Source organism: Thermobia domestica, chromosome 2 (genome assembly GCF_964235325.1).
Source record: "Thermobia domestica chromosome 2, izTheDome1.hap1.1, whole genome shotgun sequence".
Classification (NCBI taxonomy): domain Eukaryota; kingdom Metazoa; phylum Arthropoda; class Insecta; order Zygentoma; family Lepismatidae; genus Thermobia; species Thermobia domestica.
This window is the reverse complement of record NC_137455.1, coordinates 311,118,683-311,140,584: the sequence shown is the minus strand read 5'-3', so window position 1 is coordinate 311,140,584 and position 21,902 is coordinate 311,118,683. Positions and strand designations below refer to the sequence as shown.

At 36.6% G+C, this 21,902-nt stretch overlaps 1 protein-coding gene across 4 annotated transcripts in view; it reads left to right on the top strand.

Moving 5' to 3' along the window:
• Positions 1-2,991: 2,991 nt before the first annotated feature.
• LOC145678617 (uncharacterized) overlaps positions 2,992-21,902 on the top strand; it is a 75,600-nt gene continuing 56,689 nt past the window's right edge. For 3 of the 4 annotated variants that reach the window (XR_014130418.1, XR_014130417.1, XR_014130416.1), the window contains exons 1-3: positions 2,992-3,457; positions 11,595-13,260; positions 19,581-19,876. Coding sequence is in view for 1 of the 4 variants with exons in the window: in XM_081748970.1 (XP_081605096.1) it covers positions 11,595-13,260; positions 19,581-19,792 (1,878 nt within the window). In the remaining 3 variants the exon portion in view is untranslated. Of the gene's footprint in view, positions 3,458-11,594; positions 13,261-19,580; positions 19,987-21,902 lie in introns of those variants that run through there. The other variant, XM_081748970.1, reaches the window with a different exon arrangement.

The window sequence follows — 21,902 nt, the reverse complement described above, 5'->3', positions numbered from 1 at the left end:
TCAGCATGCCCACCGTTCTGTTCTATGCATATCCCTAACCATGAGACCAGTGATGAAAATTTTCCGGAAAATTTTGAAACGGAAAATTTTCCGGAAAATTTTCCGATTCACAAAAACATACTCCACTTATTCCTACATCATTGTTTAGTCAAGATGTGAGGTGGAAAATTTTCTTCTATATTTTTCCGTTCTTAAATATCAGTGATTAAGTAACAATTCGTCAGTATTCATAAAATTGATTGAGTTCATGTATAGAAATGTTAAAAAGTGAAAGATCGTTTAAAGAATCTGAAAATTTTCATGGCTCAGACAATTTTCAGTACGATGTAGGAACAAGTGGAACAAGTTTTCATGAATCGAAAAATTGTCTGTCCTGTACAGTGATGAAAATTTTCCGGAAAATTTTGAAACGGAAAATTTTCCGATTCGTAAAAACATACTCCACTTATTCCTACATCGTTATTTAGCCGTGATGTGAGGTGGAAAATTTTCTTCTATATTTTTCCGGAAAAAATTGTTCTTAACAAATATCAATGATCAAGTAACAATTCGTCAGTATTCATAAAATCAATTGAATTCATATATAGAAACGTTAAAAAGTGAAAGATCTTTAAAGAATCTGAAAATTATCATGGCTTAGACAATTTTCAGTGCTATGTAGGAGCAAGTGGAACAATTTTTCATGAATCGAATGAATAAGTGGAGAATGTTTTTATGAATCGGAAAATATTCATGACTTTTAGTAAATTGAAATTTTAGAAAATAGAATGGGATATTTGTACTCTACGAACTCGAGATATGTTCTCTGCACTTTACATACATACATACACACACACACACACAGAGAGAGAGAGAGAGAGAGAGAGAGAGAGATAGAGAGAGAGAGAAAGAGAGAGAGAGAGTAGTTGAATTGAGTTGACTTTGAGTTTAACGTCCTTTCAACAGCGAGACTGTATAAAAAGGTACCAACTGATTAACGTGGAATCCGAACTATATGAGCTCCCGCTGGGAATCGAAGCCAGGTTTCCCATGCCAAAGACGCGTATGCTAACCGCTTAGCAACGAAGGAGCTCGCAGAGCAAGAGAGAGAGAGAGAAACACTGTAAAATTTTATTTCCCAACTTGAAATTGAAAATTTTCCGGTTCCCGAAAGCTAATTGGAAAATTATAATGTGTTGCTGAATAACTTTCCTCTGCTGAAATTCAATTTTGTAGCTCTATGTGTAGTTAAATATAGTGGAAAATTTTCCACCTAACATCACTTTACATAATATCCAAAATTGTCAGGCCTATGAAAAGTGTTTTCCACTTGTTTCTACATAGTGATGAAAATTTTCCGATCTATGAAATTCCTCTCACTTGTTTCTACAAAGCAATAAAACTTTCCGATTCACAAAAAAGTTGTTTTACTTCTTGCTTCAAAATTATGAAAACTTTCCGACTCATAAAAAGTTCTTCATTTTTTTCATATAAGGCTTAAAATATTTGGATTCATGAAAAATTGTTTAACTTGTTCCTACATAGTACCGAAAATTGTCTGAGCCATGAAAATTTTCAGATTCTTTAAACGATCTTTCACTTTTTAATATTTCTATACATGAATTCAATCAATTTCATGATTGCTGAGGAATTGTTACTTGATTACTGAAATTTTTTTAGAACGGAAAATTTTCCGGAAAAATATAGTGCCCCCAAAGATAGAAATCCAACGGAGGTAGGTCGGGGGACCTTGCTGGCTACTCAACTGGTCCATGCCGACCTGTCCAGGAACCGGGGAAATGTTCATTGAGCCATCGATTACATTACGACCATAATGCGGCGGTGGTCCATCTTGTTGCCAATATTGATGGAATCACCCTTCCTCGTTCAACAAAAGTATCATAACAGTGTTTTCATACCTCCTTATTGTGCAGCATCCGACGTCTCATCCATGAAAACAGGTCCGATAAGTTTTTCACCCCATATTCCACACCACACTATTACCTTACCTGCACCTTGCATCATTAATGCATCTATCCAATTAAGTTTTGTATTATCCTAGTGCGGTTGCTAATCTCACTGTAATATGAGATGTTACAAAGCTTATTTTTACTTTATAATTCAATTCGAAATTTCGCACTGCACATTTCACAGAATTTCACACATAACATATCCTAAATCTATTCACAACTTCAAAACTGTTGCAAGGTTTGAAAAAATAACCTTACTGTTGGGTTTCTCTTCGAACGAGGATGTTATTTAATATGTCACACGACCACGTTGCCATTTAAAATAAAGAAGTTAATTCCAAGATGGCGGCCACAAGATTACGGACGATAACATTAAACACGTCATAATGTTTTTCCCCTCGCATCAGCATTAATTCCAATTGACTACGGATCGACTGCATTTACAGTTTCTCAATTATTTAGCCCGTTCCAGATTTTGTATTTCACTTAACAAAATATCATCTTTCAATTACTTCCGACAGTTGGACATTTTCCAATATGGCAAACGAAGAAGTTGTGGGATTTTAGTATGTCATTTAACTTAACCAACATCTATGTCAAATTTTAACTTGTTAATAATTACTTCCTAAGTTCAATAAAATTTTAAATCAGTTTGACGGTAATTTTCGGAATTTTAGAATTTAGAACTAAATATTTCTAAAAGTATGAGTTTTATGAAAAAATGTTTCTCTATAAAAAATATTTTGTTATGTATGCTCTATAAATGGCACTAAATTTATCTTTAGCGAATATATTGCTATTTATATCTGGGTATTGTTAACCAGACCTTTCCAGCGGCCATTTTCCAATATGGTGGCGAAGGTCACGTGGAATTTCAGAGGACTTTTAGTATGTTGTTTAGAATATCATTCTCAACATATGTACCAATTTTCAGTTGGTTACTAATTTGTTCCTTACTTTTTCGTAATTTGACTGCACTATAAATGCTACAAAATAAATACTGTGTGACTATGTGGTTCAGAACACGAGTTATATAGGTAACTGGAGACTGGAACCTAGATCTGCATCTGAATATATAGAACTTCAATTGACGTAATGGAAGGGGTAAAAAGAGTATAGTAGCAGAAATTAACTATTTTGTTTATTTTAATAAAAATTATTTTTATTTATTTTTGAAACAATTTTTATAACGTTCGGTCACGTTAAATTTTTAAAAAAATATATATGAATCGTTTCTTTGAGAAACAGAAAATCTATTTTCTATTTGTTCTTCGTTTTTTAGCACTTACATTTTAAATTTTACAATAGTTGGTTTTACCTCTGGGAGACGGGGTAATTAGACCTAGCTCTTGTGATATGCTTTAGTGCAATTTGTTCAAAATTCTTCAATATTGAATCTGATATTTTGAGGAAACGGCACTTAAAATATTGAATGCTTTTTTGGTAAATTTCATAAAGTTGTTGGTGCAGACTCAACTTATATTTTCAACTATTTGGAAAATATACAGGTAAAATTTGTTGATTTTCAATATAATTTTTAAGTACTGTATTATCAATTTATGTTGTAAGTTAAAATACTGCCTGAAGATTAGGAATATTGGCACCAGTTTTTAAAAATTAATTTTGATCGCTATTTTTGTTTTAAATAATATCCTAAGGTATTTTCTTGGTATACTTATTTTCTTGGCACATGCCCAAATAACTATGAACAACTTGATAATATGCCTTCAAATTAAAATGACATAAAACTATTAGTCATGCGAAAAAGCTGTAATACCAACCTATGATGGTAGTTGCCGGGTAGTTGCTAGAAACAAGAATTAGGTTAGTAGGGTAGGATAGAGTAAGATAGGTTAATAGAGTAGTTATACTAGGTTAGTACAGAACGTTAGAAGCATATATTAGGTTAGTAAAATAGACTAGGTTAGATTAGTAGAGTAGATTAGGCTAATAGAAGAGTAGAGTAAGTTAGGTTAATAGAAAAGAGTAGAGTGTGTTAGGTTAGATTAGTGCTTATATGTTGTATTTACGAGCACTCTAATGTTGATTCGCAGTGATATGAATTTTTGTAACAGTTGTTATGGTCTCAAGGTAGTAAGCTACATTTGTAAATACAAAGAGCGCTCATCTAAAATTTCATCATCATGTTGTAACTAATAACAACATTACAACCATGTGTGCAAAACGTGAACATTCCTTGTATAAAATACGCTTTTGTATATACATTGTGCAGAAATATACTGTGAGCAGAAAATAACATCTTATACAGAGCTCTTTCAAATGAAGTCACTTATTTTAAGCGTTGTACAACACTAGTAGTCTTATAATACATGTAAACATAAAATAGGTGGTTAATATATGAACTACAGACTGGCCAGCTACATGAACAAGTTCCATATCATTCTTTTTGCGAATTAACAGATTTTACCTCCAAAATTTTGCAAAAGTCGTACTATGTTCCTAATTTGCACCAAATCCTAAACACAAATAGGTAAATGTGTTCACCAACATACATAAGTCACTATGTTACTTATGACTTTAAACTGGCAATGCGAGGACTTCGAAGAATAGTTGAAGCCAAGGGCGCCGATTTCTCTGTAAATTTGGAGGTCCATTCATATGCAGAAGGTATATATATGAAGATTTTAAGACAAATTACACTCCAATTATGCCAAATATTTTATATTCATAAATACAATGGGGGCCCGGGCCCCCTTGCCCATCCCAGGATCGGCGCCCTCGGTTGAAGCATAGATATCACTGCAGTGCCAGGGAGAATAATGGGAATTATTCAAAAACAGTTGAAGATTGCGTTAGTGATAATGTATTGAATCAAGTAGGGACTATTGCAAATCGCGTGTGAAAATAAAGTCTTCCTTATGCTATGTATTCATCTTTTCAGTAGTCGTTTGCCTTCGTGGCACCCGTCCCGGAGCTTTCACCACCCTAATCAACTGTGCTTCTCGACTACCTTTGGTAGTTTGGCTACTGCATGTTCCCTTATTCTTTGGTGGACTACGGAGCCGATTTCCTCATGGAAGCTCATCTAGTAAAAACAGAAAGCAGTAACGCGTAATCATTTTCTCGTTGCTATATTGTTAATACTTGCCTTTGGGACGGGAGACCAGCGTTCGCATCCAGGTCAGAGCTCATGAATTTACAGAATAAACTAAACAGAATAGTCGGGGGTGAGTACGGACCCTATGACCCTCCCCTTCTGTACGTCCCTGCTAACGTTTTATACAGTCTTTGTTCTAAAAGGAACGTAAAACTCCAAAATAATCAACCAATCCTTGTAACATGAGAATTTTTACCCAAGCAATCGTGCTGGTTCTTCTAAAAATTAAATATATGTCAAACTATTAACTATTAACTTTAATATATATATCAATATATTAACTTTATGTCAAATTCTACACAGGGAACTATAGAAGATAACCAAGTAAGATGACATTTAAAAGAATTGTATAATGCTTCTAGGGGTTGAAATAGTAAACAACATGAACTGGCTCTATACGAAATGCTTTACCATTTCCGAAAAAAAGTTGATTACAGTGGCATGTGTGTGCAAAAACACAAAAACTATCATACTATAAATTGAACTGACTTACATAGTAGTCACACGAGCTGTAACAGTCAGCCTGAGATAAGAACAACTCAAGTGTATGTCCTTACATGTCCTGTAAGAACTTGTATTTGTATTATGATAATTCTACTCATCGGCTTAAAGCTGAATTTGAGATTAGGTTATAATATGAGTCACGAAGTGAGTGTTAATCATCTTAATGCCCTATGATGAAATATAAAAGTATTCTTTTACGGACGGGTTTGGATTGTTTAATGATTGTAATTTATACTCCTATATAAAATTCTGTTTTGACATAACTTTTGTATCCACAAAATTCTTCAGTTGCTAGGGGAATCCTGTTGGTAAAACTCTACAAAATACGAACTCAAGTTTTTTGTTGAGTAATTAAAAAAAAGTGTTTTATTCCAATATATTAAGGTAAATTAATGAAATAGAATTTTACGGTATGCATTGGCACTATATCACAAATGTTCTAGTCGACCAGCAGCCATAACAGAAACACCTATAAAAGAACCCTAAAAGAAAAGTAAGGCATTTCCGTAAAATAATAACTCAAGTTGAGCTTACCGAAAATCCCTATTTCTTTGTATTTCAGGATGCCTAAACTTGTAATTGCCTCCTATAATAGTTCTTTAGTGTTTGGTAGTTAAATTTTATATTTTGATATTTAGATATGTTTTCTTTGACTAATTTAAAATATCCTCGATGCTGAAGTCTCCGTTAAATTTAAACAAATTAATCAATTTTATCTAACTAATGATTGAGATCACACTGATAATATTATTTACGGAAACAATTTGGTATTTACAACATACTCTACTCAATATTTAATCTTTTTAACAACATAAACGAGAGAAACTAATGTATCCTATGTAACCTCCTAGTACTAGTACATAACATAATGGTGGCATACACTCTGTAAGGGACCGAAAATGCTTTATTTATTTATTTATTTATTTATTAAGTTTGACGTTTTCAGCACCTTACCCTTGAGCGATCTCAACATCAGCCAATAAGAGTAATGCTTAAGCCTCCAAACAGGCCCGTATTTACGCACAGGTCAAATGGTCATGGCGAAGGCGGCAATTGACATGGGTTTCATATTTTAAAAAATCGAAGTGAAATATGATAAACATAAGCAGTGATTCTTTCCGAAAAACGGGGGACATACTTAGTATTCGGAGGGGCACTGCTGGTATTATTCTATTTGTTACTATATTATAGACCTATTATTTTGGGAAATACACTTGATGGTATGAACCTTTTGTGGCAATCTTGAACTTATTTACAATGCGGATTAAATGCAGGACTATAATGTACAACAGTAGCCTAAAAATTTTGGTATAGAAAGGGAGCAAGCGAGTATTTAATGCCACACATGACGAAAAAGTTGAAACTATGAGTGTTATTGCGTGCACTAATGTATCAGTTTCAAATTAGATCCCTCCAATGGTTTTATACAAGGGAAAGTATAAAAAAATAGTTTGGTTTTGATCTTCCTCCAGGTAACACCTATGCAATGACACCTAAGGCTTTGTTACAAAGGGAGAATTCCGTACATTTCTGGAACATTTCAAGACATCGGATCCCTGGCCGAGCACTGCTTATTGTAGATTACCATCGCAGTCATCTTGATATTACCATTTTAAATACTGCTGAGACCACGTATATTAAACTGCTGTGCTTGCCTGCACATTGCACCCATGAACTTCAACCGCTCGACAAGAGCTTCTTCAAGTCGCTAAAATTGTACTGCTCTGTAGCAGTTGACAGTTATGGACGAACGCATCCCGGAATAACACATGGGAAGCTACAGTTTCCAAAACTGTTTTCACAGGAATGGTTCCGTTCAGCAACACCTCAGACAACAATTTCAGGCTTCAGCGCTACAGGGCACCCTTTTAACAAAAATGCTATACCCAATGTCGCTTTTTCCCCAAATGATGTCTCAGAGCAACAGCAACCTCCACCAACACCTCCAAGCACATGACCAGCCTACATCTCTCCTTCAACATTACCGAGTGCTCACTCCATCCACGAGCTTCTGCCTACAGCTAAAATAACTAGGAGCAAATCTCATCCCAGGTGGATTTCTCTTACTACCAGAGGAGTATTGGTAACACTAGACCTATTCGCAAGAGCGACCCTTTCACTTCTCCCGACACGAAGAAACAAGCATCCTCTGGAAAGACGAAGGATGGAGATATGCTCCGTGGGGACTGTGGAGGATATTACTATGATCTCAGGGGTCTTAAAACGTGAATTCAATGTATTGAATGCAATATTTGGTTTCACGAATTATGTGATTCAGACAGCATTGTTAAATGTGACTTCTGAACATTTTGTGACGCCGGTTGTGCATTGATGTCTGGCTCTGACGAGTAATGCTGCATATGACTGCAGCTGTTAAGTTAAGAGGTTCGCAATCATCAGAAGAGTTATCGGTTAACGACATGTACGATGACTATGAGTTTTGTGTACCAGCAAAGCAGGTAGCACATTGCCAAGAACATTGTTTAGTTGTGTTCAAAATGTATTTCGTCACGATTCCAACACCTTTCCGTTATTGTAAAGCAAGTGGTGTTATTTGCCGACACGTCTGGTAATAACGCCACTTCATACTCACTCCGATTATCAGTGCGTTCTGGTCGACATTTGTGTGTAGGATCTTTGTTTTCTCATTCCATTATAGCGAAGGGTTCACTCCATTCTCCATGTAATTTGCACGGTTCTAGATATAAAAACGAACACCAGAACAATATGCTGAATTGGTGCGTTATTTGCCGAAGTTACCATATATATATATAGTAAGAATCCCCACTTTCAGTGCAAGCCTATGTTACCACAACATATGCTACTATTAGAAACACCACAAGCAGATGAGAAACTACAACCAGGAAGACACGAAACCAAAACGACGGAGCCCAAAGAGGAACGAGCCACCAGGAGACCATCTGTAAAAGCGAAGCCTGAAGAGGAACCAGCTATCAGTTTGACCGCTGATCAAATAACCTACACCCGCTCCTGAGGTCGCTTCGAACTAGGGCGTCCACCTATACCAAAACCCGAGGTCACTTTGGACTAGGGATCCCAACCACTAAACCACGCGAAGCTGTTTTGGGCTGAGGAGGTTTTCCTGCAAGTTCACCTAAACCCTGCAGATGCTTTGGAGGCTGCTTTGAGCAAAAGGGGCACCGTGCAAAAACACCTTTCTCCTTCATCTTGGTCACTCATAAGGAAATACATTATTAGATTGCTCTTTGTAAATTCAAAGATAACTGTATTTAGATTTTGTAATAAAATTGGTGAAGGGGAAACACCTGAATTGTTATTGACTCTACCTCAAAGACATTATACGGTGATACGCGCGAAAAGTTTTGTACGGGACGCTCTCATTATTAACCAAATTCCAACTTCATATTTGGCACAGAATTAATAGGTCAGACCACTTTTTCTACATTTCCATCTTTTTTCCTTTTTCTCTCTTCTTCTTTCTCTTCTAGTGCGATTTATGCCAGAGACAAGGTCTGGTAGACAGACATATAGAGCTGGAGACAATAGCAACGCAACTTTTGGGAATGCTGAAACATGTCATTCAGCATGCCCACCTGACTAAATATTCTGGCCACGTACACGAAGGTCCGGACAGATTTTTATGTTATACGACCATATGGCCCCTATGCAGTCATGGTCGCCAGCGAAAAAAAAAAAAAAAAAAAAGAAGTCTTGCCTATATAGTTTCAGGATACCGCTTTGGATTTAGTCTTACAACTAAAAAATCAAAATCAATACGGAGCACTAACCTATGAAAATCTTAAAGCCAAGCTAGTAGCATTGAGTAGAGCGAAAGTACCAACTTATAAAGCTGAACAAGAACTATTTCAAATTCAGCAGGGACCTGATGAAGTGACATTCTTAATATTTTTTTTACGTAAATTAAGGGCAAAAAGGCAGTTGTTATCGGACGCATAGGAAGAGCAAAAAATTAATCATTTATCCTTAGGTCTTCAGAGAGATTTCCTCAATAAAATAGCACTCGAAAGATTTGAAACAGTAAAGACGGTGCAAACTCGGTTAAATCAATTGAAATCCGCCAATGATTTACTAAGGAAGAGGGATCATGCAGAATTAGCACAGAAATTATACACTATATGGCCAAAATTCAGTAACTATCCCTCAACCCATCTTATTTGTTACCAAACGATCCTAAAAGTGTACGTACAATTCTACAATCAACAAACATACCCTGTACTGATTCAACCCACTTTATGGCCATCGGCTTATCATTATGAAGTTAGCAATTGTCAACCTAATCCAACAGTAGCACCCTGTCAAGTACCTATATCCAATCACCAAAACCAACATAATGTTATCGAACCTAGGGACGTTCCCCACCCAGAAAAAATCTTCCTCAATCTGAATTTTCTACTTTGGATAACAAAATGGCGGAACTTTCCTTCGTTATTCCTCAGCCCAATTATAGGAATAAACCTAAGAACGGAAGGCAGGGAAACAGGAAAAGAAACAATTATTTTCAAAATGGCGGCGAAGGGAAGTAACAACAGGGAAGGACACCACCGCAGAATCAACAAAGGCACCCCTGTAGAAGACCAAATACTGGTCTTTGCGGTTTGTCGAAAGCTCGGTCACGTGCTTTTGTGTGTTTTAAATGACAAAAACGCATAAAGTTGCCCCTTGAAAAGGTGTCCAATACTCAAAAACAGTCAAATTCTAATACAGACAAGGTGGCAGTTAATAAAAACGATTCGTGTGATATTAACTATGAGATTCCTATTCGAGAACAACAGTCGGAAAATTCATTGGACCAGCGAGAAATTATTATGTTGGAGAATGAAATTAAGAGTCAATTTTGACTATTAGTATTAAAACAGGACCACAGATAGCTTTAGTTGGCACAGTTATTACCGTCTCACTTTGGCCTTCGGACAGCATACCTCTTTGGTACAGAATTCCACTTTCAACTGTTTTAAAAGGATTATCGGGAAAACAGATCTTTTTGAAAACACAGCTTTCTTTTCGAATCAGCCATAAAACTACGATGCCCGTTATTTTGGGCGTAGATTTCCTCCAGCGCACTACGCCACTATTGATTTAAATAAAAACGTAATTTCTCTTTACATGAAACCAAGGAAGCAGATAATCCCGACAGAGAAACAGGAAAATTCGCTGTCAGCATTTCTAATTCGTATTATAGAACAACCTCAGCAGAATTGTTTTTCCTCGGCTAAAAAAAAAAAAAATAACAATTCCTGCGCGCTCACACTATCATCTTCCTGTAGACCTAGTAGCAAAGAAAAAATTGACAGCCGGAATCTTCTCTTATGTCAATACTTCCTGGATTGTTTGAGAAATATAGGTTACAAGCCATTGACCAGAAAATTGACACGAATAACTTAGTTATATTAATCTCTAATCCTAACAGTCGCAATGTAACAAAAGAATACGTCAGTGGCGGCTCTTAAGGTAAGTGAAAATTTTCCTTACACACAGTAGAAACATTCGCGATAGAAAATTCGCAACAGTATCCTACAGATGAAGAAATTAAAGAACATTTAGAATACGCAAAGAAGTTTTACAGAAAAGACCTCTTTGATGTAAATCCCGACTTAAATGAAGAACAAAAACAAGCAATTTATGACTTGACTTGCTATATAAATACTGAAACGTTTTGACGTATTCTTCTGATGACATAGGATATTTCAGGGGATACGTTCGTAAGATCAGAAATACAACATATATATATATATATATATACTACAATATTTAATTTTCAGGAAACAAGAGACATTTAAACATACGTGCATAAATTTGAAGGTGAAATCAGTAAAGTTTCAACTCATTTCAAAGGAAACTATAATCATATATTTAAGAAATGTTCTTATTAGTATTCTTCTGAAATTATTACTAGCTTTCCTTTTAGATCAGGAAACTACTCTATAAATTTGATTCAGAACAATATAATTCAATTTACAAGATAGCTTCAATGATAGTTCTCTCTAATATACATAATTATAAACATGTTTCTTTCATTTCAGATGAAGTTTGATATGGTTCAGATATCCTCTTACAGTAAAAAGAAAACAGTTAAATATAAAATTTGCCATTCATTACTTACGGTAGATCGACTTCTTGGCATCTATCATTTGGACGATCCGTTAGACTTAGTATCAGCTGACGTATCTGGTTACAGATTTGCTTCCTGTGATGAAGATCTTTCTATGTTCAAGAATCTTGTAAAGATGAATGCTAGTGAAACTTCTTTACAACTTCATGACTTTCGTTATTTTCCTTCCTTAAAGGACCTTACTTTATGCTTTAATGGTATTGAAACAGTGGCAATTCTACCCGAAAAATTTAGTAAACTAAGTGTGTTAGATTTATCTTTCAATAGAATCCGAAATGAAGAAATTGTAAATTTGGGTTATTTACCAAACTTAGAGGTCCTTCGATTGACTGAAAACTTCTTAACAAAATTACCCAATGAAATGGTTGTAAAAGAATTGTTTCCGAACTTGAAAACTCTAGATCTGGATCGTAATTTATTTAATTCTAGTGTATTGTGGGTCTTATCTCGTTTGCCGAAACTCAAATGTCTAAATTTAAGTAATAACAAGATTACTGTAGTGCCATGTTTAATACGGAACATGTTTCAACGGCCGCAAACTGGTAAAAGTTACGTCACCGATATTACAAGTTCTGCGAAGTCTTTGTGTGAATCACTTTGCGAACAAAGAGAATCGTCTCGACATGAAATGAGACGTAGTAAACCAAACGCTTACTGGAAATCGCGTGCCGCGATACAGAAGGCTGAGCAGTTCTTACCAACTGAAAGTGCAGATTCCATATGTCGAGAGGATGACGAATTGGGACAAAACACAGGTCCTTCCCGTAAAACTGACCCGACTCGAAAGAACACTGGTATCTCCTTATTTTCTGAAGATCGCAAATATCATGATAGTCATCAAAGAACATCAACAATCAGAAAATGTCGATCTTCTAAGAAGGAACTAAAGGCAGTAACGTTACAAGGAGTTGAGATCTACTTCATAGATCATATACCATTTCCAGAACTTGAAGACATATTCCTTTGCGGCAATATGATTAAGGAAGAGAGACATGTTTGGTCAATGATGTCGTGGCCGCACCTGAAAAACATTTATATGTATGACAATCCCGTAGTAACATCGGTTGTAAAATCTCGATCAACCATTGACAAATTTCTTAAGCAGCATGATGTACAATATCATCGTTTCATCGAAGAAGATGATAAATTGAAACATAAGTCACGACACACAATAATAACATTACCAACAAAATATTTGTCTTCCTCTCCATGGTTAGAAGATGAGTCCTACAGGAAAGAAGTTAAGAATATTCATGGAAAGAGAAATAGACCATCAAAACCAAGGACCGTCAAAGAAGAAATTTCGAAACCACTTCAAACTCAACCTGAACCTAAAATAAAACCACATAAAACAAAGCGAAAACCTGCTGCAGTCGTAAAGTCAAGGCAAAAATATCAAGGACCTTACACCGAGAAGTTGGGAGAAGAAACTGGCGACGAAGACGAAAATAAAATTTATTTGACGGAAGTTACAGAAGATATGTACGGCCATCAGCGGAAGAAAACGAAGTTCAGCTACGCTGATAAATCTAAAAATTTATTAGAACACGAGGAAAGTGAAGAGGAGCTCGTAACAGGTAATTTACTTGTATACAGTACTCTTGTAACTTTTAAATTACTTTACTAAAATCCCTGAGATTTTGTACAATGTAAATGGCAACAGGCGGAAATTATTTTAGATCCTCGATAATACAACAGATTAACAATGTTACCAGCAGTCGTTCATTCACAAAAAGTATTCTGGAGGACACTTGGTATTCCCGGGGGGGAGGGGCACTGCTGGTACTATCACTAATGATTATACTATATACGTATTATTTTGGCATCCTCCGGGGGTACTCTCAGAGCTCCGGGGGTGCAGTGCCTCCCAAATAACGTGTCTGGAAGAAACACTGGTTACCAGTCCAACAAAAATATTTTTAATGGCATGGCATTATATTATTACGTATTTAAAGTCTACATATTAAACGAAAACGTAAATGTCACATTTATTATTCAATGCTACAAATTAAAGATGCAACAGTATCAAATATATCAAAATTTGTGAGACCTCTATAAGAATAACAAGTTAAATGAGACGAATAGTGCATTGCACACTCAAAGCACCTTAGTCTTAAACACAATGCTCATCATATGACGTATTGTATTTCTCTTCATTCATACAGTAGTGAATTGAGCCTTAAGTACTGTGTTCGTTCCAGTACCATAAGCTCTCTGGAGAGTGTAAGAGTCTCAGGGATCATCATGTCTCTAAAAATGTATTTGTTTTGGGAGGGCTACATAGTAACATTTTCCGATTAGGGCTATATCTATAGCAAGATTACACAAGAGTGTAAGTGCAAAGGATTTACAGTGTTTTAATTCATCGTGGTGTACGTCCAACCTAAAGAGCACAACATCCAGTCAAAAGTCTCAGAAGCAAGCAAGCATAGCTTCGAAACTTATACAAGACGTTATTGCTAAAGTTTGTAAATATATGACCAAAGAGAATTTACTACCGCAACGGGAAATAACAGAATGTGCTCGGTGGCACTAGCAGCAATCTTTAATTGGATCGTTCAACAAAAGTTAGGTCTGAAAACGACTTACAAACATTAAGTTCATGGTGTAACAGCTACTACATCGCCAAACGGAGACTTTCATGCAAACGTCTGTGTGAGCGATATCTAGCGAGCGATAAATGGCATTATGTCATCATCCTAGATGAGGTGTGGGTTTGTTGGATCAGGTCGAAGCAGTTTCGTGTGGTTTACCACTGTCCGATCGATAAAAAAGGAGCACGCATGGTGGATTCGCAAGTGCGAGAAAAGTTTCCCCAAACGATCTATGGTAGTTGGGAGATTTTGTTCGTAGGGATAGCTTCGAACACAAATTGGCACCTAATATAAAGGTAAAAAATGCTGCTTACTATGAACAACACGTCTTGCATCCCATATATCGCAGATACGCCTATTCTTTGTATAATTCATGACAACGCTAAAATCTACATCCACCAAGACAAGGCCAGCAGTCGCACCACCGAAACAACAATGGCCTCAGTGACTCGTACGGAACAGGAGACATGGACCAAGGCTATTCAATTTAGACACATCCCTGTTAAATCGTCATATTTGTTAATCATAGACCTTTTGTGCCTTTCGTTTATTAGCATCGCAAAACACCAAGTAACAACACTTGAACAACATCTGGAAAGTTTGATGGTGAATGGGTTAAATTGGATCAGGCTGCGCTAAATAATAATCTCCAATGGATGCTTCGATGAGCAACTATTCATCGCCAGTACTTTCATATGTAACATGATTGGTGCTAAAGAAGAGATTTACAACCTAAAGCAGCGGGTGCAAATCATTATCATAAGACTGAAGCGACCTTCTGTATTTCGAATAAATAGAAGTAATAGAGATTTTGACTGGTCTTTTCTACAATTTCCGATTTGAATATGTGAATAGGGTGGAGATGGACGTTTCACTTGAAACACTGTACCTATTTAAGAAAAGCGTCTGTTGACAGAGAGACGGACGGACATAGCCATTCTATAAGGCTTTCGATACTTATGCGAAGTATAGTTTGGAAGTCTAAAAGCTAAGAAAATACAATGTAGATGTGTCCTCCATGAACACTGGTTTGAGACGGCCTCTTTTCGGTTTACCCCAGTTACAAGGAATTTCCATATGAACATCACTATAGCACTATGTGTAATTTGTCGCCCATCTTATTTTCTGTAATAAAAGTCTATCTACAATATCCCTTGTTCTTTGTCTGCCTCAATGAAGGATGATGTCGATGACTTCAACTTTGTTCAATCTGTGTTATCTAAAAATAACTATATATATATATATAATCGATATACTGTTTCTGACTTGTAATATTAAACGTCAGTCTTACTGATGGACAAACACGGTATACCTAAAATTTATAATGGCAATTTTTCTGCGTCATCATTTGGTTACACCTTTCTATTCTCCAAAACCACATAAAAACACAAATTTCGGTTATTAAATTATTTTTCTTTAATTTTAGGGGACAGTTAACATATATTGTAAATATCATGTATGTAGGTATTGCTCAAATATCGGTCCATATGCAGAGTCGTTCTGACGCGTGATTAGTGGCATATTAAAGAGTTCGACTAAGATATGTTTCCTGCAGTAGTCAGGCCTTTAGTATGACGCTAATCATACGTCAAAACGACTCTGCATAAGGCGGATCATGTATAGTCAGGACCACGTTGAATCAGTAAAATTGTTAACGATTTTGGGTATCTACGCCATCGTTATTTTTAAGCTCACAGGTACCTACGCGTATTTATTCCTATTTTTTAAATGAACTGGAAATTTAATGATGTTAATGGTTTTACTTATTTCTTCTTCATGACTTTGCAATTAAATTTGATTATCTATATATTAAAATGTTAGGTTTATATGTTTGTAATCAAGAGAAGTTTATATGTTTGTGATCAACCCTTTCGACAGTGAGTTCTTGGCAACCATGGACTTTAGAAAGATGCCGTTTTCACTGATTGACTACAAATTTTGTGTAGATTGTTCAGTTCTAATTGAATATCTTTTTAAAATGGCAGTTATTTCTTTATTACATTTTTAGGGGTTCACTGGAAGTATTGAAATGTTAAAAGTAAAGCATCATATCCTACGAGTTATACATTCCTGCGCCACACATTTGTATACGGAGTTAGTGTATATATATATATAAAAATCAGGCATTTGTTTCATGGCCAAATGATAATGAGAAACGAAGGATAACCATTTCTTCAGACTAAGGTTAATCTTTATTGTTTGGAGTGTTTTGTTCAATGAACATCATATATCAGTGACATTATAATTAATTGTGTGTGTAATGTATTTGCTTATTAGAAAGGCCACCAAAAAGTTCTCTCCCTCTTCGTGGAAGTCTTTGTTCCATTGGCCCTCACACCGTCAGTTGAATGCGAAAGGAGATAAGATGAAGGTCAGTTTGGTGTGGGTATAACCAACATACTATCTGATTGTGGCAGTGCGTAAAAACAGAGTGAACATGGGATCTCCACAGAGCGTCATAAGGGCGTGTATGCTGTACGAATTCAACCTGGGGTCAAGCGCCGCTGCAGCGCGAGGAAGATATGCCAGGCCTTTGCTGAGGGTGTCGTGACTACACGGACAGTGCAATGGATGGTTTAACAAGTTTAAGGACTTTGACGAGACACTCGAAGGACGGTGAAGAAGATCTATACATATACAAAATGAAAATCTTTAGGCAGCAATTGAGGCGAACAGTGAGGAACTGGGATTACAATTCAGTGTGAGTGGAGAAATTATTCGGCAGCATCTTCATCGACTTGGGAAGCACTACAAGTTGGGTCGATGGGTCCCACATGATTTGATTCCTGGCCAGAGGGCAACGCGAGCAGACACCTGTGTTTCTTTGCTGTCTTGTCTGACGAAGGAGCCATTTCTGGACAGAGTGTTGACATATAATGAGAAGTGGGTACTGTACGAAGCCCCACGGCGCCGTTGTCAGTAGTTAGCATCCCATGAACGTCTTCAAAAACATCTGAAAACAGCATTCGATTAGAAGAAGGTCCTCCTGTGTATTTAGTGAACTGCTCGTTGCATCGTGCATCGGGAACTGCTAGAAGCTGGTCAGAGCATCAATGCAACTATGTATTGTCAGCAGTTGAGTCGCGTTAAAAAAATAAAACTCTGGAGCCAGCACTTCTAAATCGCAAAGGGGTTCTCCTCTTACAGGACAACGCTAAGATCCACGTGGCTAGGATGACCCAGGACATCATTCTGCGCCTTGTATGGGAAACTCTATTGCATCCTCCATACTTTCCGGACATTGCACAGTCCGATTATCACCTGTTCCATTCATTGGACAATCACCTTAGAGGACACCTGTTCAAATCCCTAGTAGAAGTGCAAAATGTACTTGATACCTTCTTCGCTTCACGGCCCACCAAGTTCTACCGAGATAGAATCCATGGCCTTCCAGAACGTTGGCAGATGATTGTCGATGCTCATGGGGACTATTTTTGATCTTCCAGGTACGTCTTGGGTGACATCGAAGTTCGAAGGTGATGGGTGAAAAAGCATACACAAATTTCTTTGTTACTTTTATACATACTACATGCAATAAGACAGAAAACACTGATCAAACAGGAATTAGAAACTCTAACCGGAAGTAGACTCAAATCTTGCGAACTGTGAGAGATATTGAAAAAGTCTGCCCTTTATGATACCCCTTGCCAATTTTTATCAAAACGTCCTTCACTTGTGTCTGTAAAGGAACATGTACAGAAGTTGTGAGGAATGACAAGGAAATTCATGCTCATATGTGAGTGATGCGCAGGCTCAACTAGTTAAATAGTAAAATTATATATCGTGGCCTCAAGAGTAGGTATACAGTTTATTATTTATTATTTTTCAGATAACCATGGTTGGTAATTATATTATATTTAATATGTTTGTTACACTTATCATTTTTTTATTATTATTTATAATCGTAATCAAGGCTGAGGTTTGTCGGAAATGAACTACAGAATTTGACGCACCTCAACCAAGTAGACTAACAATTTACAGATTACGCAATAAATTCGATGAAACTGTCTCCATCTGCAATGCACCAAAGAATGTCCGACCTATCATCAGTGTTACTACCCAGAACAATGAGATATTACTTAAGCAGGAATTTATCCAAAGCCCCCCCCCCAAAAAAAATCAAAGAGGGGAACTTCTCGTGAGTTTGGCATTTCCCGTAGATCTTGGGGCGTTTGACGCAATGTTTAGGTTTGAAAACGTATCGGCCAAATTACTTCATGGGTTATTAGAAGATGATACAGATCATAATTACAATCCTGCGATGTAATGTTGAATGCAGAAGGGGAAAATGATGGCATCATGAGAAAAATGTGTTGGTCAGATAATGCGAATTTTAAACTTACAGGAGCTGTCAATAGGCGTAAATGTATCTATTACCCAAAAGAAAATCTCCATCTAATACTCTGACAACAATTGAATCAACTTGGAGTTACAGTTTGGTTGAGCTTTTCATGTAAAGTGGTCATTAAACCTATCTTTTTTAAAAAGTAGAACTGTTACTCACGACATGTATCTTAACAGCTACGAGTCACTGTTATTCCACAATTACGACAACAATATGATAATGACGATTTCTATTTACAGCAAGATGGAGCTCATTCTCCTATCCTATAATACTGCGCGAGTTTTTTCACAACGAATTACCTAATCGTTGCATAAGTCGACGAGGGCCAGTAGAATGGCCACCACGATCACCAGAATCCACCCCAATGGACTTTTTTTTTGGGGGGGTGCTGTCAAAGATACTTTTTAAGGAAACCACGCACTATTGATGGCATGAATAATTTCATAAGAGGCTTGAATATAGAGGCTAGACTGCTGGAATGTGTAAATGCTGAAGGATGACACTTTCAGAACCGTACAAATTGTACTTGATTGTAATTCCAATATCGTTCTGATTATGATCTCATAAAGATTTTTTTTCAAATTCAAGAACTTATTATATAATACAATGACTGCTATTAAAAGAAAAGAAACTTTTATAACTGTATACCTAGTTGTGCATCTCCTATAACAAAATTTGAGTCCCACCAGGGAAGGGTCATTTAAACAGATTTGAAAATGGAATCAGTAAGTATTAAAATTCTAGTTCAATTCAAAGAAATGAGAAAAATAATTCGCTATATAAATCAGTATGCTAAACACCATGATGGCGCAGATATTAAGCGCTGTTAATGGAATGGTTATCGTAAATTACAATGCTCAAAATTCATTAAACTACAGTCCTTGGAACTGTGATACTGTGTATATGCTATACGAGTTTTATCGTATAAGGTGTGTACATAATTATTTCTTTCTTGTAGGTGATCTGTCAAAGCTTCGAGCCATGCGTTGTGCTATAAATCGTGAACTGGCATTCAAATGGGAGAGATATGCTACAGATAATTTGAAGAAGCAGTCCCAACTGCCTATGGAGGAACCCAAGGATAATACACCACTCTTAAGGAAGCCTCCAAAACCAGTCTCAACTAAAGAACTTTTAAAAGTAATCCTAAGGAAGTTGGAGGATGAGTAAGGAGTCGAAAGGAAGTATTTGGAACAAGTTTTCGCTATTTGAAATTCCGAGGTCTCGCCTGAAGCACTAGGCCTCTTTAAAGATGTAAGTATTTCTGTTTTGTCCTAATATTTATAGCGATTTTTCAATTTGTACTTACCTTCACGGGAAAAATGTCATGTTTATATTGGCTGAATAAATAAGATATGTCTGAATTTACCCAAGAAATGTGCATAATTCCTTCTGTTTCATTCGTTGCCAGTATGCCTCACCACTCGGGAGGTGGAGCCGCCATCCTGCTGCTGCCGTATATATGTCCTTCTACAAGAATTATTATTGAGTTCAACGTCCCTTTCAGCAGAGAAGCTATATGAGACGGGACCTACTGATTAACATGGAATCCGAACCACATGAGCTTCCGCCGGGAATCGAACCCTGCTCTCCCACGCCCAAGGCGAGTACGCTAACCACTTAGACATGAAGGAGCTATTTCCAAGAATTCTATTGATATAGACGGTGTACGTATAGTAAGGCGAGTCACTTCAGTTGTGGTTAACAAGAGATGATAAGCTTAACGTTTAGGATTAATTAAGCTAATAGAATGGGGGCGTCTAAAAACAGCTAGACAATAGCAATAAAGCTAGACATAATACACGTAATTAAGATACCAATATTTAGAGAACAGAATGGTACTAGTTGTTAATATATATCTGACAAATAAATTTTAACATGTTTCTAATAAAAAGTAAGCAGTAGCTATATGGTAAATGAGGTATGAATGAAATTGCAACTTTGACTTACTGTTTAGATTTCACCAACTTATCCATCTGCAGTCTATCTCAGAGTTCCAAGCTCACATACGAATCTAAGTTCTATGTTTCAAAACACTCCTATTGTCTCCCTGTCGAAGACTATTAGAACGGTTTTGTTCTGCTTGAGTTGTGGTGTATGATGATGGAGCAGGAAGGTGTGACATCGGGTTCATGCAGGCATGGAAGATTCCAAAAATTAGGCGTCAGCTTTACCAGAGATGCCCTAGGTGATTCTGTCCAAACCAAAAGGACATGCAGTTGCAGTTCTTGGCATGTGGCAAGATACAGCCACATACTACCTTGAAGATAGAGTTCTGGAGTAAACGCTGTTATCTGGACAGCGGAGTGACACATCCTCCCAAAATCGCTGTGTTGACTTATTGAAGGTGAAATACTGCAAAGTCACTCTGGTAAATACACTTGCCACACGTGCAATTTTCACAAATCAAGCACGAAACAAATCAATGCAGGATGAAGCATTAATGATGTAAATAAAAGTAAAATAGAATTATCATGATACACTCAGAATGAAGAAAATATATAGTTGCAATTAAAAGAAAATAATTTTCAAGAGACAAGATGAAAGCTGCTAGCCTAAGGTTTATTTCCATTAATTTACAAACAAGGAATTTGCTTTTGTTAGTCAAAGTAATTTATAATGTCATTCCAAAGCTCGAGGATTGTAACGTAATTAATGTAAATGTCCTGGAAGGGTCGATGACTAAATTTTGGTTGCCTATAAAATCAGGTCATAAACTTGGAATGTTTCTCAACCGGCCAGCAAGGATCTTCTTGATCTGGGTTCCGAGGATAGACATGCAGCAGGATACATAGGGTGTATGGAAGTATAACACAAAAATTTTTATATACTGACAAGTAAACCTTACGTTTGGGTGAATCGAGTTGCTGACTGAGACACATATGAGAAAGTAGTACTAAATGTGGTCAGTATTTCAGTGAAGTTGTAGGTGCAAAGCTCCAGGGGTTTAGGAGATACAGCTACCAGAACATCACATGGAAGTACAGAATAGTCTTCATACAGTTGGAGGTAAAAGCTCTGTAAGACCTCTTGTATCGACAAAAGATGAATAACAAATATATGGGTACATATTAGGACTAGGGGGAAGTCATATAGTAAGGGTATACCTGACGGCGGCCATCTTGAAATCCGCCATTTTGAATTAAGGTTAAGTTTTTTAAAATAGGAATAGGGTCATGTGATACATGATTTAAGGCGCAAATTTAACCAGAAGAACAATGGTGACGTTAATTTTTATTTACGCGCAATTGGTAAAAAGTTACAGGGAAATTAAATATTG